The 27,686-nt window shown below is 40.4% G+C and overlaps 1 protein-coding gene across 1 annotated transcript; it reads left to right on the forward strand.

Moving 5' to 3' along the window:
• Positions 1-26,887, forward strand: LNX2 (ligand of numb-protein X 2). Its single transcript, XM_088522191.1, has 9 exons — positions 1-493; positions 8,901-9,133; positions 10,168-10,367; positions 13,188-13,553; positions 15,121-15,261; positions 17,420-17,597; positions 19,358-19,589; positions 21,252-21,410; positions 24,454-26,887. The coding sequence occupies exons 1-9, from the start codon at positions 93-95 to the stop codon at positions 24,587-24,589; spliced, it is 2,046 nt and encodes a 681-aa protein (XP_088378317.1). The 5' UTR covers positions 1-92; the 3' UTR covers positions 24,590-26,887.
• The last annotated feature ends 799 nt before the right edge of the window (positions 26,888-27,686 follow it).

Consider the following 27,686-nt stretch of genomic DNA (forward strand, 5'->3'; position numbering starts at 1 on the left):
TTGGTTAAAGATCAATTGCTTCTCCCCTGAGGTTTACAGAAACAAATCTATCCTATGAGGAAGAGGCTTCCTCAACAGTCTTAGCTGGTGTGATGGGGACTACAAATGATGACATGGCTCTGGTGGAGCAAAATGCCTCCTTGAACCCTCTGTGCTTTGAGTGTGGCCAGCAGCACTGGACAAGGGAGAATCACTTGTACAACTACCAGAACGAAGTGGATGATGACCTGGTTTGCCATATTTGCCTTCAGCCCTTGTTGCAGCCATTGGACACTCCCTGTGGACACACTTTCTGCTACAAGTGCCTAAGGAACTTTTTACAGGAGAAGGATTTCTGCCCGCTGGATCGAAAAAGACTCCATTTTAAACTCTGCAAAAAATCCAGCATTCTCGTTCATAAACTGTTAGACAAGTTGTTTGTTTTGTGCCCCTTTTCTTCAGTATGTCAGGAGGTAATGCAGCGATGCGACCTGGCAGCACATCTCAAAAACAGGTGAGCTCTGCAGTCCCTCGCCGTGTCTGTGTCTTGCATGCTGGTTTCTGTAGCAATCAGAGCAGAGGTGTGGTTTTGGGGGGAGTTTTAAATTCATGATCGAACAGGAAGGAAAATAGAATTATAGCAAATTATAGATGTGTAACAAGCTTGGTCGAAGTACTGTTTCCAGATCTGGACACTGGGATCCAAGGAGGTTGGAAACGCTTGGAGAGGGTCATGGAAAGAATAGCATGATTGATTAAGTGTCAAGCAAATATGATTTAGGAGAAGAGGTTAAAGAAAATGTGTTTATTTAAAGCAGAGATGGGGAAAAGGCTGAGGGAGGAGAGAAACAAGAGAGGAGTCGTCAAACATGCAAACCATGTCTGCAAAGAGGAAGGAAATAGTGCGTAGAAGCAAAGGAGATTTAATTCAGGTTTTAGGATAAAAACTTCAAAATGGTCAGATGTTGGCAAAGCTATTTTGGGTGTAGCAGACATGGCTGCACCTTCTTCACTTTCAGCAGTATTTAAGAACAGCTTCCACCAACCACTGTCAGAAATCATTACTACAAAACCGACTCTGCTTTGGGATAAGCAGATGGAATGGGTATCTCTTGAGATTCCTGCAAGACCTATTTTTGTTTTTATTCTAAAAAATCAGTTCGCTGAGCAGGTGTTGGATGCATGTTATGTGAGCATGCTCTTGTTTCTTCCTGAGATATTTGTGATTGCTTATAGAACACTTTCAACACCCTTTTCAACTGGGAGAATTAGGAACTCTATCAGTTCAGCGGACTGAAAGGTGTAAACGTAGCTACAGCGAGTGGTTTTGTGTCAGAGATGGGTTCCAGTATCTTCTACGTCCTTGTTCCTGAGTGTCATTTGAGACCTGGAAGCCATTTGAAAGCAAAGTTTTGTGCCTGCATTTTTACTGTATATTATTATAAGGGCTGCAACTGCTTTTGTGTTGTTTTTACTGTATATTATTATAAGGGCTGCAACTGCTTTTGTGTTGTGAAAGTTCTAGGGTTGTAAGAAACTGCAGAAGAGCAGAGGACAAGGATCACTTGGGGGAATGCTTGAATAGGAAATGTGTGAAGACCTTGGATGTCAACTCGCCTGTTTCAGACAGGTTTTTGTTCTAAATCATGGTGCAATGGCAGCCTTTGTGATATTTGTCAAGATATTGTAAAGTATTATATACACACAAATGTTTAGGAGCTTAGTTTGAACTGCTGATAGTTTATAGTTCTGTTTTATGCCTTCCTACCAATAATAATTAAATATTGACATAAGGGAGGAAATAATAGAAAATCAAATTCCATCCAAATAATGGAATGGAATTCCATGTTGTGTAGACTAGTGCATTTTGTTTTTGTAACAAAGGAATATTTCCTGTGGTGCTTGCGCTACTGTGCTCTGTGAAAATGTTTCATTCTTCTGTATAGAGCAGTGTCATTCTTGAGATTTTTCTGACAACTTTGATTTGGGGGATGTATTTGACTGCTTTTTTGGGGGTGTGTAGAAGATATTCTCAGTTAAGTTTCTATTATTATTATTATAAATTGTTTTAGTATATGAGTCATGAACAAAAATATGGACCTATTCTTTTATGTTAAAGCTAAAATGTGGTGGAATGCGTGAGTCAGAGCTGAAAAACATTGTACACATCTAGACCAAGTCACTAACATTTTTCAACTTTTTGGAGATGTAAGACGTTATAAGAGGAGTATAATAAAAAATTACGTAGAGAGGAAATTATATATTCAAGGGAAATGCATCTTACTTCAAAGGATCCCGTTCAAGTGAGTTGCATCTGATATCAGAAAATACTGTTCAGGTACAACTCAACATGATTTACTCATCTTTTTTTTTCCCTTTAGTTCTGGCGATGGATTGTGTTTAGCTTTGAAAACGTGTGTTCCTTTTGCAGACAGAGATCCCAGGGCGCTGAAGAGGTTTTTCTCTCTCCCCCAGCTAAGCATTAACCGTGTCCCTCGCTAACGGGCACTGCAGTGTCCTGCTCCCACGGAGACCTGCTGCCAGCCCCTTCTCCCCAGCCCGCCCCCTTAGTAGGGAAGGAGCTTCCTCATTTCACGAGGGTCGAGGACATGGTCCTGCTGTCCAGCCACGGGGTTGCTGTGATGAGCACTTCCACCCAAGGCACGTGCCATCGGTCACCTCGAGCTGTCCCCACGGTCACTGTTAGGCTGTGTGAGCCACACAGTGGGAGCCCCTTTGCTCTGAGTACGAGGGTCGAAGTGATAATGGGGACCACAAGGACAGAGAGGTTATGTCAGGAGATACTTGCAGCAACGCCGAGGTCTTCATTCCTAGTCTTGGTCTGTGCTCCGCTGGAGACTCTGGAGACCTTCTTCAGGTAAATGATGTTGCAGGGGAATCTTATTGAGGTTGTGCATGGTGTGGATGTGTGTACGGACAAGTGCTGCTCGGAGAAAGGGAGCGTGACCACATTCCTCACACGTTGCTCATACGCCTGTTTCCAGCGTTCCTGCGCTTGCTGCAAGTCCTGAACGTTTTTAGGGGTTTGGATTTACAATCTCAATGTTAAACTGATTTAATTTTAATAAAAGGCATAATGCTCATGACGCTGCTGCTACATATTTGCTTCATCTTTAGGTTTGAGTGTTTTTTTCCCGCACCTTTCCTGTCCGTTTTCCTTGATCGCTGAGTGATATTAGGACTGTTTTACATCAGGGACGTGTAATCTGTTTGAACATAGAATACTATGCATACTCATTTTAGGTACATACGAAATATTCATTTGCTTAATGCACAACGTATATTATGAAACCAGAGTGAGCTGAGTCAGTAGCTGTTCCTGTCAGTATGAAGAAATAAATAAAGAAAAAGCTTTTAGGTGCAGGCTTTGTTCGTCTTGAATTCCTCCCGTTGTCATAGGATGCCAGTGAGCATTCTGAGTGCACAGTGATTTACAGGTCTCAGTTAAGTTTATTTGCAAACATCTGAACACCTGTAAATTACCACTGCTGACATGAAAATTGACAGTAACTGTGTAGTTTGAATTAGATTTCAAACGAATTAGTGAATCCAATAAGATTATACTACCGATTATATTTCCTTCCAACATTTAATAAAATTCAGTAGTTGCATAATTTTCAGAATAGCTTAATGTAAACCACTTTACATAGTAAACACATGCACTAGCTCTCATTTCTTCGGAATGGAATATGATTTTTAAGTTTCACTGTTAAGAAGCATTCACACAGTTTCCAGTGTTGCTGAAATCAGATCCATTTGAGCATAAAAGCTGGGAGAAATGGCATAATATCCATCAGGCCACTCTAAGTACTTCAAATATAGCTGCTGAGAGCTGCTCTAGCGAGATTCGAGGCCCAAGACACAAATTGGCTTTTGGTGTCGTCACATGTTGCACTCCGCGTGCACCTCAGTGCTTAATGAAAACTAGTTTATCAGTCTTTCAGTGTCATCCGATTCACGTGGGAACTGTGGTTTCCAAAAGTTGAACACAAAACGCTTAATCTTACTTAGAGGGGAAAAAAAATGCTTGTGTAATGTTGAGTTATGCTGGTTTTCTTGACTATCTGCTATACAGGAATTGTAGATACTTACTAAAGTGTAGGCCAATCCCACTTCTAAATATTGAAGGTGATTTATTAAGTATTATCATCTCCCCCCCCCCCAAAAAAAAAAAAAAAAAGATTGGACTTTTATGGAGTTTGATTTTTAATTGAATTCTTGAAATACAACCAAATCTACAGTACAAAAAATCGTATCCTGGTACAGCTTCTTAGTAGGAGGGCTAGGTCATGTGTGTTTGTACTACAAATAAGTCAGGCTTCATTTTTTTCCAGCCATATTCTGGTATAGAAATTTAAGAAAGGTACCATTTGGGAGGCCGATATTTTTCCAAACATTTTAACGTTGACAACATTGAGGCAAAGGTTAAATTTCAACTTTACAAAAAGACTGTATCTTCTGAAATTGAAGAAATTACTGAGCTGTTCGCTATCTAGCAATGAAGAAGTGTGGAGCTTTTGGTGGTTTTTTGTGCATTCTTTAGGTTTTTTTTGCCGTTGTGTGTGTATTTTTTGTGGGGTTTTTTTTGTTTGTTTGTTTGTTTTTACCTGTTCTTATGTTGGCTATAAACACTCTCCCCACACTACTTTTTTAACACCATGAAAAGTGAAGGTGATCAAATAATCACGATAGGATTCAACCATCTTTTGGGCTGTTGTCTTAGTCTACTACCTATGTAGCAGATAGGCAACACATTCTGAATTTCTGTATATTTAGAGCTTTGCAAACTGTAAATAAGGAATCTTTCTGTGTTTTTTTTCTCCTCCAAAGCCACTTTGGCTTCTTTTAGGCACCTGGAAATGTAGTTGTGTTTGAAAGTGAGAGGGAATATTTTTTATTTCCCAAATCCTCTCTTTTTTTTCCTCCCTCCAAATTTAACAAGCTGTTAGCTTTTCAAAGAAGCAACATGTTTTGCTCTGACTTGCAGCTGTAAAACTTGCCAGAATGGCTGTTGAAGGTCACTTTGCTGGCGAAGTTTCACGAGCAATAGCAACTATTTTGAGTCTATTTTGTGTTTGCTTTTATTGAACCTCTAGGCTGGGCAGACACTCATGGCATAAGTTACAATGAAATCTTCCTTTTCAGTAGTCAGTGAGTAAATGTGTTTTTCAAGCCCCTACTGTTATTCCTTGGAGTACACTGAAAGCTACATCTTAATTTTGCATGAAAGCTCTTTTTATCTGCAGAGAGAGAGTGCTGCTAGCCTTCCAAGAGTCGGGTTTGAATGAGAAATCCAGCAGTTTGATTGTACAAACTCCCTCACCCCACCAAAATATATAAATACTTTTCAGAAACTTTTCCCCATCTGATAGGGGAGTAAGGGAAGCTGAAGGTAAAAGTTGCCCTTATCTGCATCCAGCACTGTGGAAAGTTAGCCCTGATGCTGAAGGGAGGAGGGAATCAATAAATGCAGCTAGAAGCTCATTTTCCTTCAAGTTTTCTGCCTAAACAGTATCTTATTTTTGCCTGCTTTAGATGTTTCAATGTTTCTATTCTTTGGCAACTGGATTCAAGAAAGCAACTAAATAATTGCTTATAAATTAAGAAAAAAAAAAAGAAACTTTGGAAGATTTTCCTTCTTCTGACTCCTATGTAAGGAATTCTGGCTTGTAGGTAGCTGTGAAATGCTCTCCCTGTAAAATGCATCCCAGTCTTAGGCCCCTATTGTGCAATTTCTTGCATGAGGAAGGATTCCCATATGCTAATAAGAGAATCCAACCATGATGGGTTGGATCCTTGGGTGTTCACCAGTATACACACCTTGTTGCAGGATTCTAGGATTCCATCCAAAATGATCTTTATCCTAAATATTTGGCAAAAACAATATTAAGAAAGATGTTTATTAGTGTTTGTTACCTGTTGCAAGTGATGTGGTTCTTGTTTTGTGTGTGTATTTTTTTTTCTTTTTTTTGCATATGAATAATACATTCCTACTTTTGAATTAAGAAAAAAAAATGGGTTGTAAGTGGAAATGAAAGTTTTTCTTAGAAATGTCCTTGAATACCAGCCCTGGGTTTTGTTCCTTAGTGAAGGATGTATCGTGTTTAAAGACTGAAGAATTGGGGTCCTGTGAAGTAATATCTCCAACAGACAGCCACTTCTCTGGCAAGGCCCTTCTTTTCTGTCACTCTGAAGGTCCAAGTCTGTCATGACAATTGACTAATTTGGGGAAGAAGAGGTTTGTGTCACCAAGATTTTTTTTTTTTTCATAGCTTTGTCTTGTTGAGTGTTGCAAAAAAGAGCTCAGGATGTTGTTTACGTTTCTTGATACCAGCCTTTGAAATGATAATTAAATATTTGTGGTGAAAACGAGCCTCCTCTCTATTTATATTTTGTGCAAGGACTTTAATCAGCTGCCAACTACTAGAGCAGGAAAGTGCTCTGCAAAAGGTGGGGTGAGGGAGCGACCTGACTGGGGTTCAGATGGCGCTGACAGAAACGGGCCACTTCCAAGCATGGGGTTTATTCAGTCCCATTTTGATATAGCTAAAAAAGCCCAAATTTCTCGGCTCTGCTTTGTCAGCTACACCAGCTGCTTTGCAACTCACGGGTACTGTGACCTGCTGGGGTACAAAGCGCCGGATTTTCTTAGAAGAGTTGCAGGGAAGCATCTAGTTTGTAGAAGTAGTCCCGTAATGTCGGGTGCTGGTATCCAAACTGTTGGATGGGACTGTGGTAGTCTGACACTATCCTTTCTGAGCTATTTATTCATCTTTTTGGTGAAAATCCCCATTCGTGTAGCAGGGCGGTTGATGGACAGCAGCAACGCGTCTCCCCGTGGGAGAGCTCTGTGATGGTGACGCCTCCTCCTTCGGGAGCAGGTACCCTGTGCTGTGGTGCTTGAGCAGAGACATGCCTGGAAAGCATCCTCTTCCTTTAAAAAAAAAAAAAAAGTCCCCATTGCTAAGAATTTGTGGGAGAAGGAGGCTACTCTCTTAAAATTACGGCATGCTAGAAATTGTACCTGAGGAAAGGGATTGCCTCTCTTTTCCTGACTTTCTGAGATTCTTGTCTTCAGGTTTGCATCAGGTAAGTATCAGCCAGAAGCAGTTCCTGCCTAGCTTCATCTGTAACTGTGTGTCCTGCTGCTGCCAAACAAAATTGAGCCTAGCTTGATTTCTAAATTCTTTTTTCGCTTTTTCGGTTTGACTCTGATCAGTCCACCTAAGCCACTGATTTTGTAATAAGTATTACTTGAGCGGAAGCAAGAGGTGCAGTTGTGTTTCTACATCAAAATCTAAGAAACCTTTTCATAAAGGAAAACCTTTCAAGGGGTTTTTCTTTTTCACGCTTATATGTTCTTGGCTTTGACGAACGATGTGACCAGCAGTTTTAGAACATGCTATTTTGGAGAAAGCTCTGAGTAATGATTCCTTAAACACATCATTATAATGTGAACCATTTCTGATTTACGTACCCATGCATATTTCACAGCGTAGTCAGGTTTCCTTATGCCATTCTTTTAAAGATGTGTATAGTGAGATGTATATATGTTTAACATTGCTGGGGCCACAAAGGGGAAAAAATATTTGGAAAAAAAATATAAATCCTTGATATCAAAACAGTTTGACTATGTATTATGTCCTTTTACAGAATACCAAAGTATCATTGCGATTTTTCTTAAAATACTTCAGCAAATGAGGACATTGTCGACTTTTTCTGCCTCTTATTCTCTTAACAGATTTTGTATCCTGTTGCCAAAATAAATCATTCCTACTTTGGTTATACCAATCTGTCAAGTTCCCCAAAAAGGGAACCCTTTTAACACAGTGCCTTTTTTCCTGAAACTGCTACAATACTAACCTCTCTTATGTGGTCAGCAGCTCCAATAGCAGGAGCTTCAAGACGGGCTTCAAATCCTGCAAGACTTGCAATATCAGAAGCTGGCAGAACTGCATCACAGCGGCAGATGCAAGATTGATATCTGTGCCCAATTATCTACAAGTAAATGTAAATCTCCTGGATAAATGAAGGTTTTCTGTGAATCTGCAACATCATGTCCTTTCTCTGCAATATGCTATTGTAGGACTTTACGCATAAGCAAAAAATCATTGTGCTAGGAATAATGAAATCTCATAAAAATGAGTTTACAGGGCAAAGTGCAGGATGGTGATGGGGCCCTGTTAGTTAAGGGATGACAAAGTATTTTACCTGTTTTGTTAAGTCAGGAAGCAACTTATGGAGGTAGGAGAATGAAAAACCTTCTATCGATTAAGAAGATTATGGGCAGAGTTAACTTCTTATATTCTTCTTTTCATGCAACCTCCTAGACAAGTGTGGTTTTTTTTGTTTGTTTGTTTTTATTTTTTTTTTTGATATTGCAGTGCTAAAATCGTAGCATAGGTAAAATTTTAATTTTTCTTTCCTTCCCCAAATGGCCAGCTTCCCAAAATGTCCTGTTTCCTTCTCTCTGGACTGACGTTAGTCAAGGAAAGTTGCTTCAGGAGTCTCCAGTGGTGTGTTTGAACAGGGCTCTTCTTCTGTGGAACTTCATGCCAATTCTGTTTAATCTGTGCATCTATTCCAAAACTGGGAGATATATAGAGATATATATTTATATAAGAAAATATAGTGGTCACACTCAGGATGTGTTAGAATACATCCAGTTCACAGTCAGAATGCAAAATAGAGCTTTTGTGCAGAAGGCAGTATTGCTTTGGGGTTCTGTCCACTGAAGCATATTTTGTCCATAGAAGCCATTTGATTCTGAAATATTCCATGGTAGTTTGGAGTCATATCTTCGAAGAAAGGTGATTTTTTTTTCCCCGGAACGCTCTTGGCGTTTTACGCGGCGTGTATCCCTGCCTCCTTGAAGCACGGTGTGGGCGTTTTCTTCACAGGTGTCCCGGCGCTTCTCACCGGAGGGCCGCCCTGGAGAAGAGGAGGGCCAGCAGGCCGCAGGCCGAGGCCGAGGCCGAGGCGGCTCCCGGCGGCCCGGAGCAGCCCAGCCGCCTGTCTCCCGAGGCGGACCAGGGACCCGCCGAGCAGAGCTTCACGTCGCCCGGCCCTCCTGCGTGGGTGGAAGAGCCCAGCATTGACAATCCTGCTTTTGAGGAGAGCACGGTGGCAGACAGTATGTCGTCCTTTATCTCCTACAGTGTTTTTCCAGTTGCCTTTTATCAAACGTAGGGACGCTTGTGGTGTCTGAGCTTAACGAACACCCATCCTTGTTTCTTCTTCCTATTGCAATTCCTGGGGAAATATTTGAGAACCTCTGTTATGTGCAAGTATAGCATGTAACTATGGGCTAAAATCACAGTGAGGAAGGAAAAAACTATCTGGTTATATGCACCGCTTGGATATCGTGGTACTGGATCATGACACATGCTAATGCCATAGTTCATGTTGATATGGAAATGCTGGCCTAGAGACTAGACTGAAGCAGTGTGGGTTTTTTTTACTAAAATTACAAAAGTTGCTTTCTAAGATGAGATTTCTTTTCCCCTCTTCCTCCTCCACTTCTCACCTGGCTCAGCAGGCTTCCCACACATGGAATATTGTCCTGCTCGAACGAAAAGACAACTGAGTAACTCCTGCATCCACCTGCATCGAACTAACAGTAACGTCTCTAGCATCTGGGATTTTAGAGAGGAAGCACTGAGCCTTACCACAGAGGAAGGTGGTCTTTTCCCCTTCCTTTTTCTGTGTATTTGCCATCCATTAGCACCCCCCTTTTTTTCTCTTTAGTTGTCTCCATGTTTGCTTCAGAAATGGGCTTGCTCCTTGCCTCAACCTTTTAACTCAGTGGCAGCTATTAATGTGAATACTAAAACGATTGGTTTTGAAAAAGAAACATATGAAAATTAATAAGGACCAGATCCAAAGATTTCCAAATATCTGTTTCAAAAGCAAAAAAATCTCATTTCAGGAAGCATGGATACTACTAATTTGTCATAGAACTGTTTCTAATCAACTGGGTGTTTCGGTGAATGGTGGAACTAATCCAGTTGCATTTGTTTAGTTTGCTAAAGTGTTGTCATGTGGTATGCCTAGATTGTCCTTTGGTGATTTGCTTTGTGAAAAATGAATGAGGTACAAAGGATGATTAATCTTTTCTTTTTTTTTTTTCTTTTTTTTTTCTTTTTTTTTTTTTTTAATAATTGGCAGCAAACCAACAGCCACCTACCTTGCCTGAAGGAGAGATCACTACCATTGAAATTCATCGATCCAATCCTTATATTGAATTAGGAATTAGCATAGTGGGTGGCAATGAAACGCCTTTGATCAACATTGTTATTCAAGAAGTTTATCGAGATGGGATCATTGCCAGAGATGGACGACTTCTTGCTGGAGACCAAATACTTCAAGTATGGAATTTAATTACATATTCTATCTGTGCTTTCATTGCATTCAGTTATTGCAGAACTGTCAGTTAAATGGAATGGGAGATTTTCTTGTCAGACCGCGTTGTGTAAATGTTAGCTTTGCAATTATCAGTTGGAAGGCAAATTAATATTCAGAGCAGAGTCAGTTGCTGTAGCTCTTTTGCCTGTGGTACTTTGTTGTTCATAGGATCAGCCTCCTAGAATTACCTTTCTTCCTTTAGCATCTCTTACCCATTTTTAAAACATGAATTTAGTTTTTCTGCTTTTTAGATGTTATGGGGCATAGTATCTATTTCAAATTTATGCATGCTTTCCAAAGAAACCGAAGTTTTTTTTTATTTGCCAAATTGGCATAGTTTGCCCCATGTAAAAAGCACTTGCAGGCTGTAAGATTGACTTTATCTGAATTATTTTAATGTCTTAAGAGTTACCTTCCATTAGGCTGTGCGGTTGATCTGCATCTTTTGGTATTTGTGAAGGAGAAAGTCTGTGACACTCTTTGCTGACATGGAGACTTCACTGACTTAGAGCAGGCTGCTCTCAGTATTTCTACACAAAATGTAAATACACAACTAATATGCAAGTTAGTTATGACAGTTTGTTATTTATGATATTCCTAAGATCATACCTGAATTCTGTATAGGACAGGACAATCTTCTCCACCTTTTTCTATTTTTGAATCATTCACCTGAATCAAATACACTATCATCATTTCAAAGTGACTTCAGTATGAATGTCTGTTTTTGACGTGTTAGTCTAAGATCAGTCCAAAAAGCAGTATTTTTTTGTCTATTTCACTGTTTTTTACTTTGTTTTATTTTTAATCCAGGATATGGAAGTAGTTTAAATATTTTAGTTACCTTTGAAATAAAATAGTTTGTGCTCCAGAAAATAGTCTTTGCTGAGAAACATTTTCATCTCTGTCAATGTTGTAACACTAACTGGTAAAGAAAGAAACACGAGAGTTTTCCAAAATGTTGCCTTTCAACAAGCAAATGCAGGCGCTGATTGAATGCTACATAATTTATTTCAATACTTGAGGGCTCTCTGCTCGGCACAATAGGGAGCTTGTCGCTGAAGCTTTGGGATTTTTTGCCGTTTGAGTAGCTGTCAATTACAATTCCCAAAGCCATAAGTGGCTATAAATTCACTATACACCCTATTTGTAAGCTGCATTTAGTAAGGAACTAACACTGAGGCTGTCAGATTCCAGGAGAGTGTACGCTGGAGCCCTTTTTTTCATGAGGAGGAAAAGGTATGAGAGGCAAAATCCAAACTTTGGGGGATTCACAGTATCTTTACTGCTTTGAATTTCCCCATGCAGCTAAGGTGCTGAGCTCTGGCACTAAGATTACCGTGCTCGCTCTCTGTAGGCTGCAGTTAAGCACAGAGTTAAATGTAGTTTGGTGTTCACATTTCACGTGCGTATTTCTGCATGACTTCAAAGGCAGCAAAGGACTAAAAGAAAACTGGAAAGAATTGTGAGGTAAAACTTAGGCTTTTTTGCCCGAACAAGGAGTGTTGTTCTTTTCAGGATCTAAGGGAACAGCGTTTAATAATTGTTGCATAAAATTCATGTTGTAACAGGGTGTCAAGTACAGCATATAGAGAGGTGCCTAACATTTTCAAAGCTCTCCAACGTACTCTCCCCTTATTGATTTACTTATTTGTTTTTGTACTGGATTATAACAGGAGTGCATTTAAAATATATTCCAATGAGAATGTACTTTTACAAGAAATGCCCACATAGTTTTATTCAGAAAATAGCTACTGTATTGTGGAATAAAAAAATAACTTTTATTGCTTTTCTCCTTTTATGCCTTTTGAATGCCTCAGAATTTTATGTATTTACTTTAGCTGGTGATAGCTAAAATTAAAACTGAATGTAATGTCTCTGACAGCTGAGCCCTGCTGGGTTCCACTGGTTGCAGTTCTCAGTGCTGCTTTTTCCAGCTGTGTCCCCTTTCTCTCAGCTCAAGGTTGCTTTTTCTTCCAAATCTCATGTCTCTGACAATTTTTATGGTAAATTTATAGTGCAAGAAATGATTGAAGGTAATTGATCTGTGTATCAATGTGGGCAATGTGAGTAACAAAATTATTGATTATAGTGCTGGGGAACTTGGTCTGTTTTTCATTTACAGTTAAATTATGAGGGGTACAAACTTTGAGTTGAAAGCCCTGCCCTTAACCAATTCGGGGAGGAACTCCTAAGTTAACACTAAGACTTCAGAGCTAGTCAAAACACTTTTTTCTGTCTTAATGGACAAATTTTTGGAGGATTTCAGCTTTTTTTTTTTTTTTTTTTTTTTTTTTTTTTTTTTTTAAAGATTTTCCCTTTGTGGAAATAACCGCATTTTGTTAGATGTTAGCTTTCCTCAGAGACTTGGATGTGTTCTTTTTATAGCTATTATCTTATAGTTTGAAGTGATAATGTGCTTGACACTGAAAGCAGGCAGGCAAAGTTCTCACCCTGAAGATCAAGCAATTTAAAGATCTGAGGACAATCTAACACAAATGTAGGAGTCTAGGAAAGCAAAAAGCTTGGAGGCTGCTCAGTGTTAGAGAGATATCATCCCCCTGTGGGAAATGGGCTTGTACCTTGAGCACAAAGCGAGGTTGCAGGAAAGGTTGGAAGGAAGAGGAGGGAGGCCCAGCATCGTCATGTAGGTAGGCCACTCCAAAGCAGGGATTTCCTGAGTTTTGCAGTGAGATCTGGGTGATTATTTCCATAGCCAGGAACAACTAAACGCAGAGGAATATCATTCTGATTTTGGGGGGTGGTGGTGGTTTTGTGTGTTGCAGGTCAATAGCTTCGACATCAGCAACGTGTCGCACAACCGGGCGCGCGCGGTGCTGTCGCAGCCGTGCGCCGTGCTGCACCTCACGGTGCTCCGCGAGCGGCGCTTCGGGGGCCGCGCGCACGGCCACGCCGAGGGCGCCGCGCGGGACGACAGCTTCCAGGTGACGCTGCACAAGCGCGACTCCAGCGAGCAGCTCGGCATCAAACTCGTGCGCAGGACCGACGAGCCGGGCGTCTTCATCCTTGACCTTTTGGAAGGGGGCCTGGCTGCCCAAGACGGCCGGCTCTGCAGCAACGACCGGGTCCTGGCCATCAATGGGCACGACTTGAAGCACGGGACTCCCGAGCTTGCTGCTCAGGTTATCCAGGTAATTTGTATTCCCCACCCGAGCCTTTAGCTCAGCTTTATTTCTTGCGAGGAGCCCTCAGTAGAGCCTGACCCAAGCAGAATATCTTGTATATTATGTCTAAAAGCCTGCAGCAGTGCTATTCATTGTGATTTATGTTCTGGAAGTGGTATAGCAAAGCAGGGCCTGCTTTGGCACCTAGCAGGTGAGTATCACCGCATTAGGATTGAAAAGCACAGTAGTCCTTCTGAACATACTGCCTACAGGCTAGACGACTGCTCCTGTGAGCTAGCAGAGTGCCATGTAGCCAACTGCTTAGCAGAAAAAAAAAAAAAGAGGGCTATGGCAGTATTATCTGTATGTACTGCAGTTTTCATCTCTAGATCTCAGCAAGCTCTACCAAAAGTTTGTATTGTTTTGTATTTGATTTGCCTGCATATAGATTTGGGATTTAAAATACCAAAGATTTGCCAAAGTTCATATAGGCAGCAGGTGGTAGCTGGGAACAAAAAAAAAAAAAAAAAAAAAAAAAAAGGCTTTCCATTAGTCCCATCCAATGAAAGCTGTTTCCTGAGTATTAGGAAAGGCTGATCCAAGTGACTGGCTCTGCTCTGAGCAGGAGCGGATGTTGGCCAAAGCTTGATGCAGTCTGACACGTTACCTCTCCCTGTTCCTGCAGAAAAACCATCACTACTTTCCTTTCTCCTAGTCCATAAGGAAACAGCTGCAGCACACTTCTTCCTGCTGACTGGGTATTGGTGAAAAATACTCTGGTTTTAGTAAAGTCGGAATAGCCCAGTAGTAGGTCTTGCAGTAAAGTGCAGCAGCCTTTGCTCTACCCCAGTTCCAGTGTCAAACACAGGACTGTGATTCCGATGGGTAGTAAATACTCGCTTTGATTTTGTTTTCAGAGTTTCCATTGCAGTTACAGGAAAATAACAATGACCTTGGAGATTTTGGTGTTAGTTTCCCAGTTTCTGGACAAAGTGAAATGGTCAGAATTTTACACTGCGTAACTTGTCTGCTGAGGTGTGTTTTTTGTGGGAAGAGAAGGATATTTCATTTAATAAGTGGTATTTGGGTCTGCTGTAGTCCCCAAACTTCAGGATTTGTTGGTCTGCCCATATATGCCATCTTTCTCCGAAATCTCTACAGAAAATAACAGAAGAATTTAGAGGTTGTGATAAAAATCCTCAGACCCTGGAGCTGCCCTATGTGCATTTCTTTCTTTTATTCTCAATGTTGTAATGAGCATGTTGCAGAAGTTTCTAGAGACTGCGATTTGGGGATTCCTTCTCTTTGGAACTACATCACACAAAGTAAGAAATGATCTTTTTACAAAGCATTTTCAGATGGTATAGATCAGGGGGAAAAGGAGGAGGATTAAAATATTCCCCATACTATAAGCAGGGATTGGAGCAAGAAGCCAGTAAGGGACTGTGCAGGGCAGGAAGTTTGCAGCACCCCAAGGAACTGAAAAACAAGTTTTGCTGTCTCCTTTTTATCATATTTGATCATATGATTCCCTCCCCTTGACTAATAATCAGTATTGCAGTAACTTCATTACTTGATTTTATATATTCCACAGGCCAGTGGGGAGAGAGTGAATTTGATCATCTCTAGACCCATGAAGCCGCAGACGGTCAGTATTATCCGAGACACAGGGACTCATAACAGCAACCAGCACCAGACCCAACAGCTGTTTCACAGCAGACCCAACTCACATAAGGTTGGTATTTCCCTTTCTGAGAGAGATATAAATATGATTTTGGTTATACGATGGTCTAAGTATTTTGAAAGGCAGAAAGGATTATATATTTTTTTTCCACTTAAAAATCAGAGAAGATTTCAAGTTTTCAAGTCCTGCCTCATGTCAGGAGTGGGCAGAGAAGACGAGCAAGATCATTTCAGTGTATTTTGCAGTTGCTGACTGTGGTGGTGAAAGCAGCTTCTGAGCTCCTGCAGCTGTATCTGTAAGACCTTGTGTGAGGTAGCAGGCGATGTTTTGCTGCCACCTGGGAGGCCTCTCATTCAAGAGCTTCCTTTTTTCTGGCCCTGTGCTGGCTGCAGCCAGTAGGGACAGGAGATGTGGCATACACCATCCAGTATAGAAAGAGCACACAGGAGGGTTGTGTTACCTCCTCCATGAGGCAGCAGTACTGGCTGCAAGGCTGCTGATTTCTGCAAGGGCCAGCTCGCAGAAGCCAAGCATTGTCATATTATCCAGGATACCTGCAGAAATAAAGCCTGTGCTTCAGCTGTTCCTGTAGTTAGAAAAATATGGATTCTCACTGTTCAGGATTTGTGAAATAATTGTCAGGTTGATCTGTGGTGACTAAACCACTTTTTCCTCCTGCCTGCTCTCTTTGTATCACTGTTTTATATAATACTTTTGTTGGGAACTTGTGTTGATAATATTTTCCTTTAAATGTTTGGGTAAATTCAGAAGAGAACAAGAGAAGCTCCACTGAGAAAGTCCAGATGTTTGTGTTTCTCCTGAGAGCCAGAGATGAGGCTCCTGAATGCTTTGAGTGCTCACGTGCCATTAGTACGTGTTATGGCATCAGGACATACCGACCCAAAAATAATTACAGCTCATCTGTATCAGAGTAACACAAGGCCTGACCCACTTTCCATGTACCAGTATCTGTATTCAGATCAAACTTCCAAAATTGATTCATTGGCTGAGGTGTTTCCATAGCATTTAAATATCAACTACTCAAAGTATTAGGGCTATTTCAAAGTAGTAAGTCTCTGGTAACACCAGTGATTTCTACTCTAGACTATTCCTATGGTTCATATAATTTACTTTAGACTGTATTAGAGTAATCTACAGTTGGTTTAGAAGTCTATTAGCGTAAAGCAATATTTAAGTAAGCATGAAATTAGTTGATTAGTCCAAAAGCCTGAAGAATTAAAAGAAAGAGTAGTGTCTGCAAGCTATGATACAAATGCAGGGAGCAGACTAAATCAGAAGTAGCATGTGGTGTTGAAGATGGGATAAAGCACCGTTTCCATTTTCCAAGACATGGCAGGGAAGTATAGAAGTATTTGTATTTCGAATAGTCTTCTGGGTTATTTCTTTCATCTGTTATTTTAAATTCCTTTCAAATATTCTGTTGATATCAGATGTTACTACAGGTTCAGTGTTTTGAATGTCCTGAATATCCTGAAGAGGAAAGCCTTGAGCTAAATAAAATATATCTTGATTCAGATTCCCTTTGATGGCACAAACAAATTAGGACCTGAACTTTACAATTCAGGTGTTAGAAAATGAAATACAATGTTCTCATCTTGCTCCAGGATTGAGTCATCATTAAAGTCGTTAGGGAACTTGGACATGCATTAACAGCCTATAGCATTGAGTGGCCTTAGCCAGTTTTTGCTCTGAGAGATTCCACATTGCAACTGCAGAAGAAAACATGGCATATAAGGGCTTTACATTTCGTTAGTGTGTGTGTATGATTATGAAAGCACATGTGTTTTCATTTCTTTTGGATCTTTCTATTCTTGAGTCATATTTAACTTACAAATCAGATAATGCTGATGTTCACCAAACTTGAGAAGATTTATCTCTGTTCTTATCTAGTGTTTTGAGTATATGGCTATACAGCACAATCCTAAAATTTAGCATATTCCAAAGTAGGGCCTGAGGGAAACCAGAGGTTTTCAGGATGGGCCTTCCTAAACTTCCTGAGTCAGTCATATCTACGTGGGTGTTTTTCCCTTTTTTTTGGAACTGGAGGAAACCTGGTTGAAGTCAATTTTCTCTACAGTCTTAATCCTACTAAACCAATCTCTTAAAGTGCCTAAGTGTAACTTTGGAGTGGATTTAGTTGTCTTTTGGTTTTGTTTGGTTTTAACAACGTGATTTACCCTGTCAACAGGATCTCTCTCAGTGTGTTACATGCCAAGAAAAGCACATCACTGTGAAAAAAGAGCCACATGAATCTCTTGGAATGACAGTGGCAGGAGGCAGAGGCAGCAAAAGTGGTGAACTGCCCATCTTCGTTACCAGTGTACAACCTCATGGGTGTTTAGCAAGAGATGGCAGGATTAAACGAGGTAGGTCTTGGCTTTCCTGGTGCTTTTTAATTGCTTTTTGATGAGTTTATTCTCTGAAAGCAGGTGGTGGCATAAATTCTTCTAACAGATGTAGCAAAACGGGCAGAGATGCTTCTCTGTGTTTCAGTAATGGAAATAGTGTGTGGCATCCCGTTTCCTCCTTGCCTAGGAAAGGAATGTTTAGGGAATGACAACAAGGGAAGCAGATGAGACCAGGAAATGTCTGCCTAAACTTTTAAAGCTGAGGATAATCTGCCTGAGGAGCAGGCCTGGTGTGATGCTTTGCACGAAAACGTCCTGTTTTCATGCCTGACTCTGAGGAACATTCACTCCCCAGGATAGGGACTGCACAGGCGACTTGGTGGTTCTGCAATAGCAGCTCCCTGCAGTGACCAGTCACACGTAGAGACCCCAGCAAATCGCTTGGTTCTTCAAAGCTTTCTCGTCCCTGGCATGGCACAGCTCGGCCTTGCTGATCTTCAGATGTGCTGCAGCGCCCATCTGGGTTCCTGGCTTGCAGGAAGGGCAGTTGGGACACAGCCCTGTCTGAGAAGGATAAAGCATTTGAAGATTAAAACATACTGTACTGAATGTGAAGCAAAGGGACGTGGAAGCAAAAAAAAAAAAATGTGAAGCAAAGGGACTTGCACGTGGGATCTCCATGATTCAGAGTTTACACAATTTCTGACTATCTTAAGAAAGAATTATAGGGAAAAAAAATCTCAGTGCCAATTGAAAAAGAATGGAATGGGAACCTCCTTATATGCTTCTGAGAAACAAATGCTTACACCCACACATCAGTGTGTGTCTTTTTCTGAACTTTGAAAAATACACTCAAGTATTGCAATTGCTGTTTCATTATGTAACATTAAAGTAGCGAACAGCAGAACCAAAAGTGATTTCAAGGTAAAATGCCACCTCAACCTCAGCTTCCTACGAGAGGCAAAAGCTTTTAAAAGATTGAAAAAGTCTCTTTCCAAACATGAACCAAATGTTCTTACTTTTTGCTTTGTGTTTGATGGCTTTTGTGGATATGTTAGGCATCATGTGAAGGAGAAGACTGTTACTGCTTGGACAATAAATAACATTCTTGTTTTTACCTTGATGCTTTTTAGAAATATTCTGAAATAATTTTTTATGGTATTCTGTTAGTGTTTTGGACTCTTTCCAGATTTTTATCTTTGTACAAATTTTATTACTTCCTTTTAACAGATTATTATTTGTACTAACCTTCCCAGTAGTCCTTGATTTTTTTTTCTGTGCTCCCAAACAACAAGTTCAGAAAGGCCAGAGACATGAAACACTCTATGGAGCTTCACTTATCTCTAAGGTTTAGTTACTTTGTGGTGCCTGTATTGTTCTTTTCATCACTTCTTCTTCCCTTTTAAAGATCGGTTGGAATTAAAATACACTACTGAGAGCAATTCTTTAATGGTGTCTTCAGTAGCAGTTGCAGTAGAGATGTGTAAAATGCTTAGGTAATTTCTGTCTCTAATTTCCACAGTGATATTGCTGTAGAAATCACAGCATTTTGTGTGTTTTCCTAAAATAAATAATAGAAATCCAGTTTTATCCATTAATATTTTAAACTGACTATATAAAGCTTCAGGGTTAACATGTTGCTACTGGTATGCCAAAGCTGGTAGTTCAGGTGGTCTCACCTCCAAAAAATACAGTATTAAATAAAACCCTGATGAGAGAGTGCTGAATGTCAGAGTGTCATGACTGGCTGACATGTTCTTACTTGTGCCCTTAAACAGGTGACGTGTTACTGACTATCAATGGCATTGATTTGACTAACCTAAGCCACAGTGAGGCAGTAGCCATGCTGAAAGCCAGCGCTGCCTCTTCCGTAGTGTCCCTGAAGGCCCTGGAAGTCCAGGTTGTAGAAGAACAACCCCAATGTAACGAAGAGCAGCTGAGCACTATCAGCGAGAATGAGTATGATGCCAGTTGGTCGCCATCCTGGGTCATGTGGCTGGGACTTCCAAGGTACTGAACTTATTAATAAAGTAATTAATTACCTGTTCTAAGCTAAGTCTGAGAGAGACAGAAAAGCGTGGGGACACACAAGCACCTCGTTGTGAGCACACTGCAAACTGAACAGTGAGGGGGTTGGTCAGGCAGCAGTAAGGACAGTATTGCAGCACATGTCCCCAGTCTATGAAGGGACAAACCAAGTCTATCCATCTTCCAGTTTGCTAAGAAAATATTGCTCCTGAAGATGGATAGACTTGGTTTATCCCTTCGTAGACTGTGTTAACCGCTCAGATGGATTTTTCCTATCAAATACCAGTCATCTTTTCTGTCTCTTAAGCATATTATAGCTTCCAATGGAATATTTAAAAACCAGAGAGGTTGTTAATAAAAAGACACTAAATATTTACTCAGGTTTCTTTGTGCTAATCCACTACTTAAGTTTACAAGGCCAAAGAAGTGATTTCAGAACATCGAATCAGACTCTCCAGTCTAAGTTTTTGCACTGGTCTTTTGTGGACATACAAGCCTGAAGTTGCAAATCCTTGTTTATTTTTTCCAAGAACACACTAGTATGTCTGCTAAACAGGAAAAACCCTTTCAGGTTTGCAGCAATCTCCCTCCCTTTTTCTAATGTGCAGTCTGCCTGACATCACCATGTTTCATTTTTACTGTTCTGTTTTTCACGCTCTTACAGCTACACTATAAAATCATTCTGGCAATGCTTGCTGTCAGGAAGAGCTCCTGCTACACCGCTACAGTCAGTGGTGTTGTTAACTTCAGTCAGGCTGTGTGGGTTAATTCCTCTGCCTTTGACAGCAGTGCCAGGCCTGTAGTTCAAGCATCAAACAAGAATTGACAAGATTAGTTAACCTCAATAAATAACTCTCAGCTTTGGTTAAATGAATCCACCTTTCATTCTTCAGCAGGAGATTATTGCTTATGTTTTTGTATGACCATATCTTGCTCCTTAAGTGATATATTATACTGTGCTCCTACTCTTCAAAGAGCATTAAAGAATTTGGCATCATTTTTTTAACCCAAAATTTGATTTCCAGGTTCATTCTTTTTAATTGCAGGCTGTACTTTATTGGCTAGAATTTTCACTGGGAAAGATAACATACATGCCAGTACTGTTAGTGAAACATTTTCTGGATTACTCGCATTCTGCATAACAAAATGGTTAATCATTTTAAATATTTTTATTACTGATGATGCATTTCAGAGACAGAAGACAATACATGGACTTTTAGATCTTCATTTAAAGCTGAAAGGGTCTCAATTTCCTGGGGTTGGAGAAAAAAAGAAAGACACTTGCAAACTAAGCACGTGGATATCCATTTCCCACTCACAGTTTTGCCACCTGTGAAATTCTTACAATACCATTTTATTACTATCAGCTTACGGAGTTAACTATATTTAAATAATTACCTAGCATTACATTATTTCTTTTTAAACGTGTTTCTGTCTCAAGTGCTTTTTATTTTTTTTCATAATGAGTTTGATTATTACAAAATTGCTGTCTGGAATTGGAATACTAATCACCATCCCTCCCCTGCTCTTCCATGTTTATCGCAGTGATAATGATGAGACAGCAGGTGTTGTGCCTCCCATAAAAATATCTCTGTGTGGCATACACAGCTTTTTTGCTTTCCATCCTCTGCTTCCATTCCCCAGCTGCCTGCATAGCTGCCACGACGTAGTGCTGCGGCGGAGCAATTTGGGAAGCTGGGGCTTCAGCATTGTCGGGGGCTATGAGGAGAACCACACAAACCAGCCTTTCTTCATTAAAACGATCGTTCTTGGAACGCCGGCCTACTTTGATGGAAGATTAAAGTAAGCAAAGCTAACAGTTAATAATACTGCTCTTTTCAGCAGCTATGTGCTTGTGCAACTAATTGCAGCCACTTTAGGGTGGCTTAATGACATGTGTGGTAGCACCTGGTTATGTGCAGGTGCTAGGGTGCTTGTGCAATGCACTAGGGTTTCCCTCCCTAATGAGGAGGAAGGAGAAAAGTGAGGAGGGTTTCTGCAGGGGGTAAAGATGGGTGCTGCAGCTTTAATGGAAAGGTGGACAAACGGCTGGAAATGTCAGTACCTCTGGGAAGATCACTAAGGAACAGTGTCCTCACCCCTGGGAGTTATTAGTAGGTGGGAAAGACATGGAGTTCAGCAGAGGCCACCAAGATGGTCGGAGCTGGGGCACCTGCCCTGTGGGGCCAGGCTGGGGCAGCTCCAGGGACCTGAGTGCAGCCCCCATGTCCCAGTGGAGAGAGTATCGAGGTGACCGAGCTGGGCTCTGTGCAGCACCACGTGGCAGGGGGACAAGGGACAACAGCCACAGGTCAAATGAGAGGTTCAGACTAGCTGTGAGGTGAAACTTTCTCCCCATGAGGTCACTGTCACCCAGGTGTTAGCACGGGCTGCCCAGGAAGGTTGTGCAGTCTCCAGCCTTGGATGTTTTTAAGACCCAGCTGGATCAAGCCCTGAGCAACCTGCTCAGACCTCATGGCTGCCTTTGCTGTGAGCAGGAGGTTGGACTGCAGACCTCCTGAAGCCCTTTCCAAGCTCAATGATTCTGTGGGTCTACTTGCCTGTTTCATTTGGATGCAGTCTCCAAGTATAGTATGAATAAACATGTTTGAGGATTATTTAGGGTGACTTCATAATTAAGACTTGCAATTCCTCTTGAAGACTCTGTTGTTCATAAACTGGTTATTGCAAAGGTGAGAGTAAAGAATATGTCTTGAGTTCGGGAACATTATATGAGTTGAAGCTTTATGGTATGATTTTGGCATGTAGTTTTACTTTAAAAGTAATTTAAGAAAAAGCTATACTTATGTCTTAAAGTCTTGCCAGTAATCGATTTTGCAGTTCAGTGACTAAATGAATAAATTAAAAAATAGTTTGACTGGACAAAAAATACATTTTTGGCCAAGTATGAAATCGTTTGGATTAAGTGAAAGATTTTAGTTCAGCCTAAAGCAAATACCTTCATTTGGGCGGATTAATAATTGCAAGTCTTAACACAAATTGAAATTTAAGTATCCTTAAGTAGAAGGAAAGAGTAGCCGTGGTAATACTTGGCCCATAGTAACACACTTCAAAAAGACTCTTCTGTGATGTGATTCCCTCTGTTCAAATCTGCTGTATCCCAATTAGAAAACAGACCTTAAAGTGGTTTTCCTTCATCCACAAGGGAAAGTTCCTTGTGTTTTCCTCTTTGAGTCTAAAACACCGAAGTTGTTTTACACACTCTTTGCTGCACACTTTTGCCAAGCCTGATTTACATCTATGTATCCTATTCAAAGAATCACAGAATGGCTGAGGTTGGAAGGAACCTCTAGAGATCATCTAGTCCAAGCCCCCTGCTCCAGCAGGGACACCTAGAGCACGTGGCACAGGGTGGCATCCAGGCGGGTTTCCCTCACAGGAAAGAAGTTCTTCCTCACACGGAGATGGAAATTCCTGTGTTTCAGTTTGTACCCATTACCCCTTGTCCTGTCACTGGCCACCACCAAGAAGAGCCTGGCCCCATCCTCCCTACATTCTCCCCTCAGGTACTTGTATATGTTGATCAGATCCCCTCTCAATCTTTTCTTCCCCAGGCAAAGCAGACCCAGATCACTTAGTCTTTTCTCATAAGGTAGATGCTCCAGCCCCTTAGTCATTTTTGTGGCCCTGTGCTGGACCCTCTCTAGAAATTCCATGTCCCTCTTGTACTGGGGAGCCCAGAATATTCCCAGAATATTCCCAATAATGGAGTGTATTTATATACTTATGTACTTAATTTGACTATGTCCTGATGCTCCAAGTCTTGGAGGAATTCATGTGTCAGAATTCTAGCTCTTAAGGGTATGCGGGTGAAAATGAGTTACTACTTTTACTAGAGGTAGGTTTATTTGGGGAAATATCTACCAGAAGATCCTTAGACTTAGAAAGACAGCTTTTCTTCTGCATTAAGACACTTATTTTCCCCTCCCTACAGTTCCTTGGCACTGTAAGAGCTCTAGTGCTGGTCATGCTGCTGCTTGCTCTTTTTCTGCTCTGTCCTGGTGAGGGGCATTGAGAGCTCATGAACACATCTTTTTGCCCTTCATTTTAGCGTCCCCAGTAGCCAAGAGGATCATTTTGGGGGAAAGTCCTGTTCAATCTCCAGATTCTCATTTCAGTGCTCTAGGGGATGCCAAACACCCAGTCAAGTCACAGTGAGGAGATATCTGAGATGAAACATTACTTAATGCAGAAAAAAAAATGTACCTACTCTTCTTTTAATCTCTTCTGAGAATATAAAAACTTAAAATTAACCCCTTGAGGCAAATTTTCTCAAGGCCAGGAAATAGCAGCCTCCCAATTTTCTATTCCTTGATTCCAAGCACTGAAGCTTCTCTGTTGAACTATCAACTGGGAGATTTCCAGCCAAATTGTTACATTTGATGAAATCCTAAGCTGTTGAAAACAAGATTCCCTATTGAAATATGGCTGGTAACCAGTTCTTGCACTTCCTACAGTACAGACATGTTTGGTGTCAATATGTTATAATTCACATAAAACATAAATGCTTCTGCATTACACATGCTATCTCATTATCTTGTTTTTACTACATTAGATCTTTCCTACTCTCTCTTCTCATATTTTCCTACAAGCCAGCTCTCCATGCAGAACTATTTTTATATTAGGATTGAAATACAATGATTCAAGAATTTCAATTTCAATAGGAAAACAGACTAAAAATTGAGGTTTTTTTTTTTTTTTTTTTTTTTTAAAGCACATTTCAAACCTGATAGAACTCCACTGCCCCAGAGATTGATGTTTGGTGTGTGATGGTTAATTGCAGACCAGGCGTCATCATTTTCTTTTTTTTGTGTGTTTTTTTTAGGTGTGGTGATATGATTGTTGCTGTGAATGGACTATCAACAGTCGGAATGAGCCATTCTGCACTCGTTCCAATGCTGAAGGAGCAGAGGAATAAAGTAACCTTAACGGTGATTTGCTGGCCTGGAAGCCTCATATAGATGTGAGAAATCACTTTGGTTCAAGCAGCTTCCTTTTTTCTAGATAGCTGGCAAAAAATCTCCTTTATCTTATTTTTTTTTTCTCCTACTGATATACAGCTGGTTATAAGTAGGGCCAAAACTGCTGCATTCACTTTTTTCTATGTTTTCCTTTTTTACTTGTGGACCTCTCAGACTTGCCACATGTATCTTTCCATCCTGAAATAGCCATAGTTTGCTATGTTCATTGCTGATACAAGTGCAAATACACACATACTCACACATAAGAAAACTCCCATTCCTTTGTGGCTGTCACTGCGCTTTCTCAGTCAGGTTATATCCTTGTAGAGTCAGGAGAGGAACTTAGGGATACTTTGGGTCTCTCCGAGTGGTCCAAAATTGTGTGTAGTATATAAATATAATAGCCATGTGCCCACTCTTCACTGAGGAGCCAATGAGTGTCAGTAACGTGGTGACACATCTATATGCTGCTATGACTCCAAATCAGTGTTCAAAGGTAGGCCTTTCATTTTGCCCTTTTTTGATTCATGTTTCAGACTCGTTCAGTGAACCCGTGTTACCCATAAGAAATCATTTGGTCCCCTTGATTTTTCTTGCAGGGCATCAGCATTCATAGAAAAGTAGGATGAAAGCCTGATATTACTGGAATTTTTATAACGTGCAATAATTGGACTCTTTGCTGGGGAACTTTAATATATTACAGAGTTTGTATCCTATAATGAAAAGAAATTTGGAAGCAATTACAGTTGCAATGCTGGCAAGAACACACATGCCCGAGGTCGCCGTTGAGTGAATGGCTTGCAGTGTTAGACTTTACTTTACAAATGAATGTTTTGCTATGTCAGACAATTTTGATGAACGTTTTTACTAAAATCATTTTTACAATTTATATTGTAGTTGTCAGCTGTCTTTATTCATCTGTAGAAACAATACTTTGACTTGTACTTTGTAAATGAGAGAAATATTTACAGGAAAAAGAAAAAGTAAGCTATTAAGAAACTCTACATTATGGTTTACAGGTGGGCAGGCTAGGAGGAAGGCTCTTTTCATTCAAATCCAACTGCAAAATAAGCTGCAAAGTTCATTCTTATTCTGTCACCTCCTGACAAATGTGCAGATGCCTTGATATAAAATTCTGAAACTCTCTCTTGCATTTCAGGATTTTTTTTCCTTTACAGAGTACCTGCTATTAAGCTGTCAGTAAGAATGATACTATTTATCTTTGATTGTATTTAGTATTTTTGAAATAAAACCTGTAACTTTTAGACTTTGCCTTTCCATGCTGTTTTCAGGCTAATTACCCATCTGTTGAAAAAAAAGAAAAAAGGGGGTAGGGGAGGGATAGGGGGCACACAAATTAATTTGCCCATGAGGAGCAAAGCTTGTATGTTGTCAGTGTTTGTCATATTTGAAAAAGAGCTTCATTTATAAACCAGGTTCACAGCCTGAACTGATTTTGTGAATGACCTCTATATTGTATTATTACTTACAAGAGAATGTACTTAAGAATCACGATGTATTTCAATTGTGAAGCATGAACTTTATTTTCCAACTTAGCAGCTATAATAATGGGGCATATTATCGCATGTCATTAATTCCAGTAGCTTTGTTTTAAAAAGGAAATAAAGTTACTCTTTTGCAAAAAAAAAGTGTAAAAATCACATATGAAGTGGATTTATTCCTCTCTGTAATGTATAATATCAGTTCAATTTCATCATATTAACAAAAGAATGTCCTGTACAGTATATTACTGTATTGAGAATCTTTGTTTTTGAAGCAAACACCAAAAGTATTTGATATGCTGATTTGAGAACACATTTCCTTCCATCTAAAGTTGTTTAAATGTATTCTTAGCATTTAATGCCTTTTTTTTTTTGTAATAAACATCCTAGTGTAGTCTTTAGAGAAGATTTTGACATATATATTGAACTTAACCTTTTTTATTTTGAAAGTAACATTTCACTCAAAACTCTACAAAAATGAGATTTTTAGAATTATTCTTTTATATATACAATTATATGTAATGAAAGCATGGGTAAGCTTAAGCTGTGTTGTGTTTAAACTGTTTCGTTTCATTGTGCTGCAGATTTTGGTCATCATGTCTAGCGATAAAACTTATTTCTGAGTGAATTCCTTTTCTGAACCATTTTCCCCTGTTGTCTTGTAGCCATGTAGTTTGGTTTGGTTTTCTGTGCCTTCTGTTTTAAATTATTTCAAGATCTTTTTCAGATATTGCTATCTAGTTGTGTGATATTGATGAAGGATGAATGAAAATAAAGGTTCATTCTACTCATTGTAGTAACTTAAAGTATTGTGTCTTTACAAAAGGTCAATGTAGGTAAACATAGACGTAAAGTTTTTTTTTTTTCTTGTGATTTATCACAAATAATAATTAGTGAATTTACCAAAGGAATCCAAGAGTCCAGGGTAACACGTCAACTGTTTAACTGGCACTTCCATCAGTGAGAAATAGCATGTTTCTGAAGAGGGGGTAAAAGTGATGCCGTATGGCACTTTACCACAGTGGCTGTTTGCTCCACCTCGAGGGAGGTGATCCTGCCCCTCTACTCAGCCCTGGTGAGGCCGCATCTGGAGTATTGTGTCCAGTTCTGGGCTCCACAGTACAAGAGGGATGTGGAGCTGCTGGAGAGAGTCCAGCGCAGGGCCACAAGGATGATCAGGGGCCTGGAACATCTGCCCTATGAGGAGAGGCTGAGGGAGCTGGGCCTGTTCAGCCTGGAAAAGAGAAGGCTGAGAGGGGATCTAATCAGTGTATATAAATACCTCAAGGGAGGGAGTGCAGAGGACGGGGATGGTCTCTTTTCAGTGGTGGCCACTGATAGGACTAGAGGAAATGGCCGGAAACTGAAACATCAAAAATTCCATAGGAACTTAAGGAAAAAATTCTTAACAGTGAGGGTGACAGAGCACTGGAACAGGCTGCCCAGAGAGGTTGTGGAGTCTCCTTCTCTGGAGATCTTCAAAACCCGCTTGGATGCAGTCCTGCGCCACGTGCTTTAGGTGTCCCTGCGTATGCAGGGGGGTTGGACTAGATGATCTCTAGAGGTCCCTTCCAACCCTAAGCATTCTATGATTC

The sequence above is a fragment of the Tinamus guttatus genome, unplaced genomic scaffold (assembly GCF_059628265.1).
Source record: "Tinamus guttatus ecotype Peru unplaced genomic scaffold, ASM5962826v1 Tinamus_guttatus_pri_ptg000150l, whole genome shotgun sequence".
Classification (NCBI taxonomy): Eukaryota; Metazoa; Chordata; class Aves; order Tinamiformes; family Tinamidae; genus Tinamus; species Tinamus guttatus.

Bases quoted from the DNA above. Each gene is read 5' to 3' on its own strand.
- LNX2 (XM_088522191.1), top strand. From the start codon at position 93: ATGGGGACTACAAATGATGACATGGCTCTGGTGGAGCAAAATGCCTCC. The intron at 10,368-13,187 runs GTATGGAATTTA...TGTGTGTTGCAG, and splicing joins CTGGAGACCAAATACTTCAA to GTCAATAGCTTCGACATCAG. The intron at 17,598-19,357 runs GTAGGTCTTGGC...GCCCTTAAACAG, and splicing joins AGATGGCAGGATTAAACGAG to GTGACGTGTTACTGACTATC.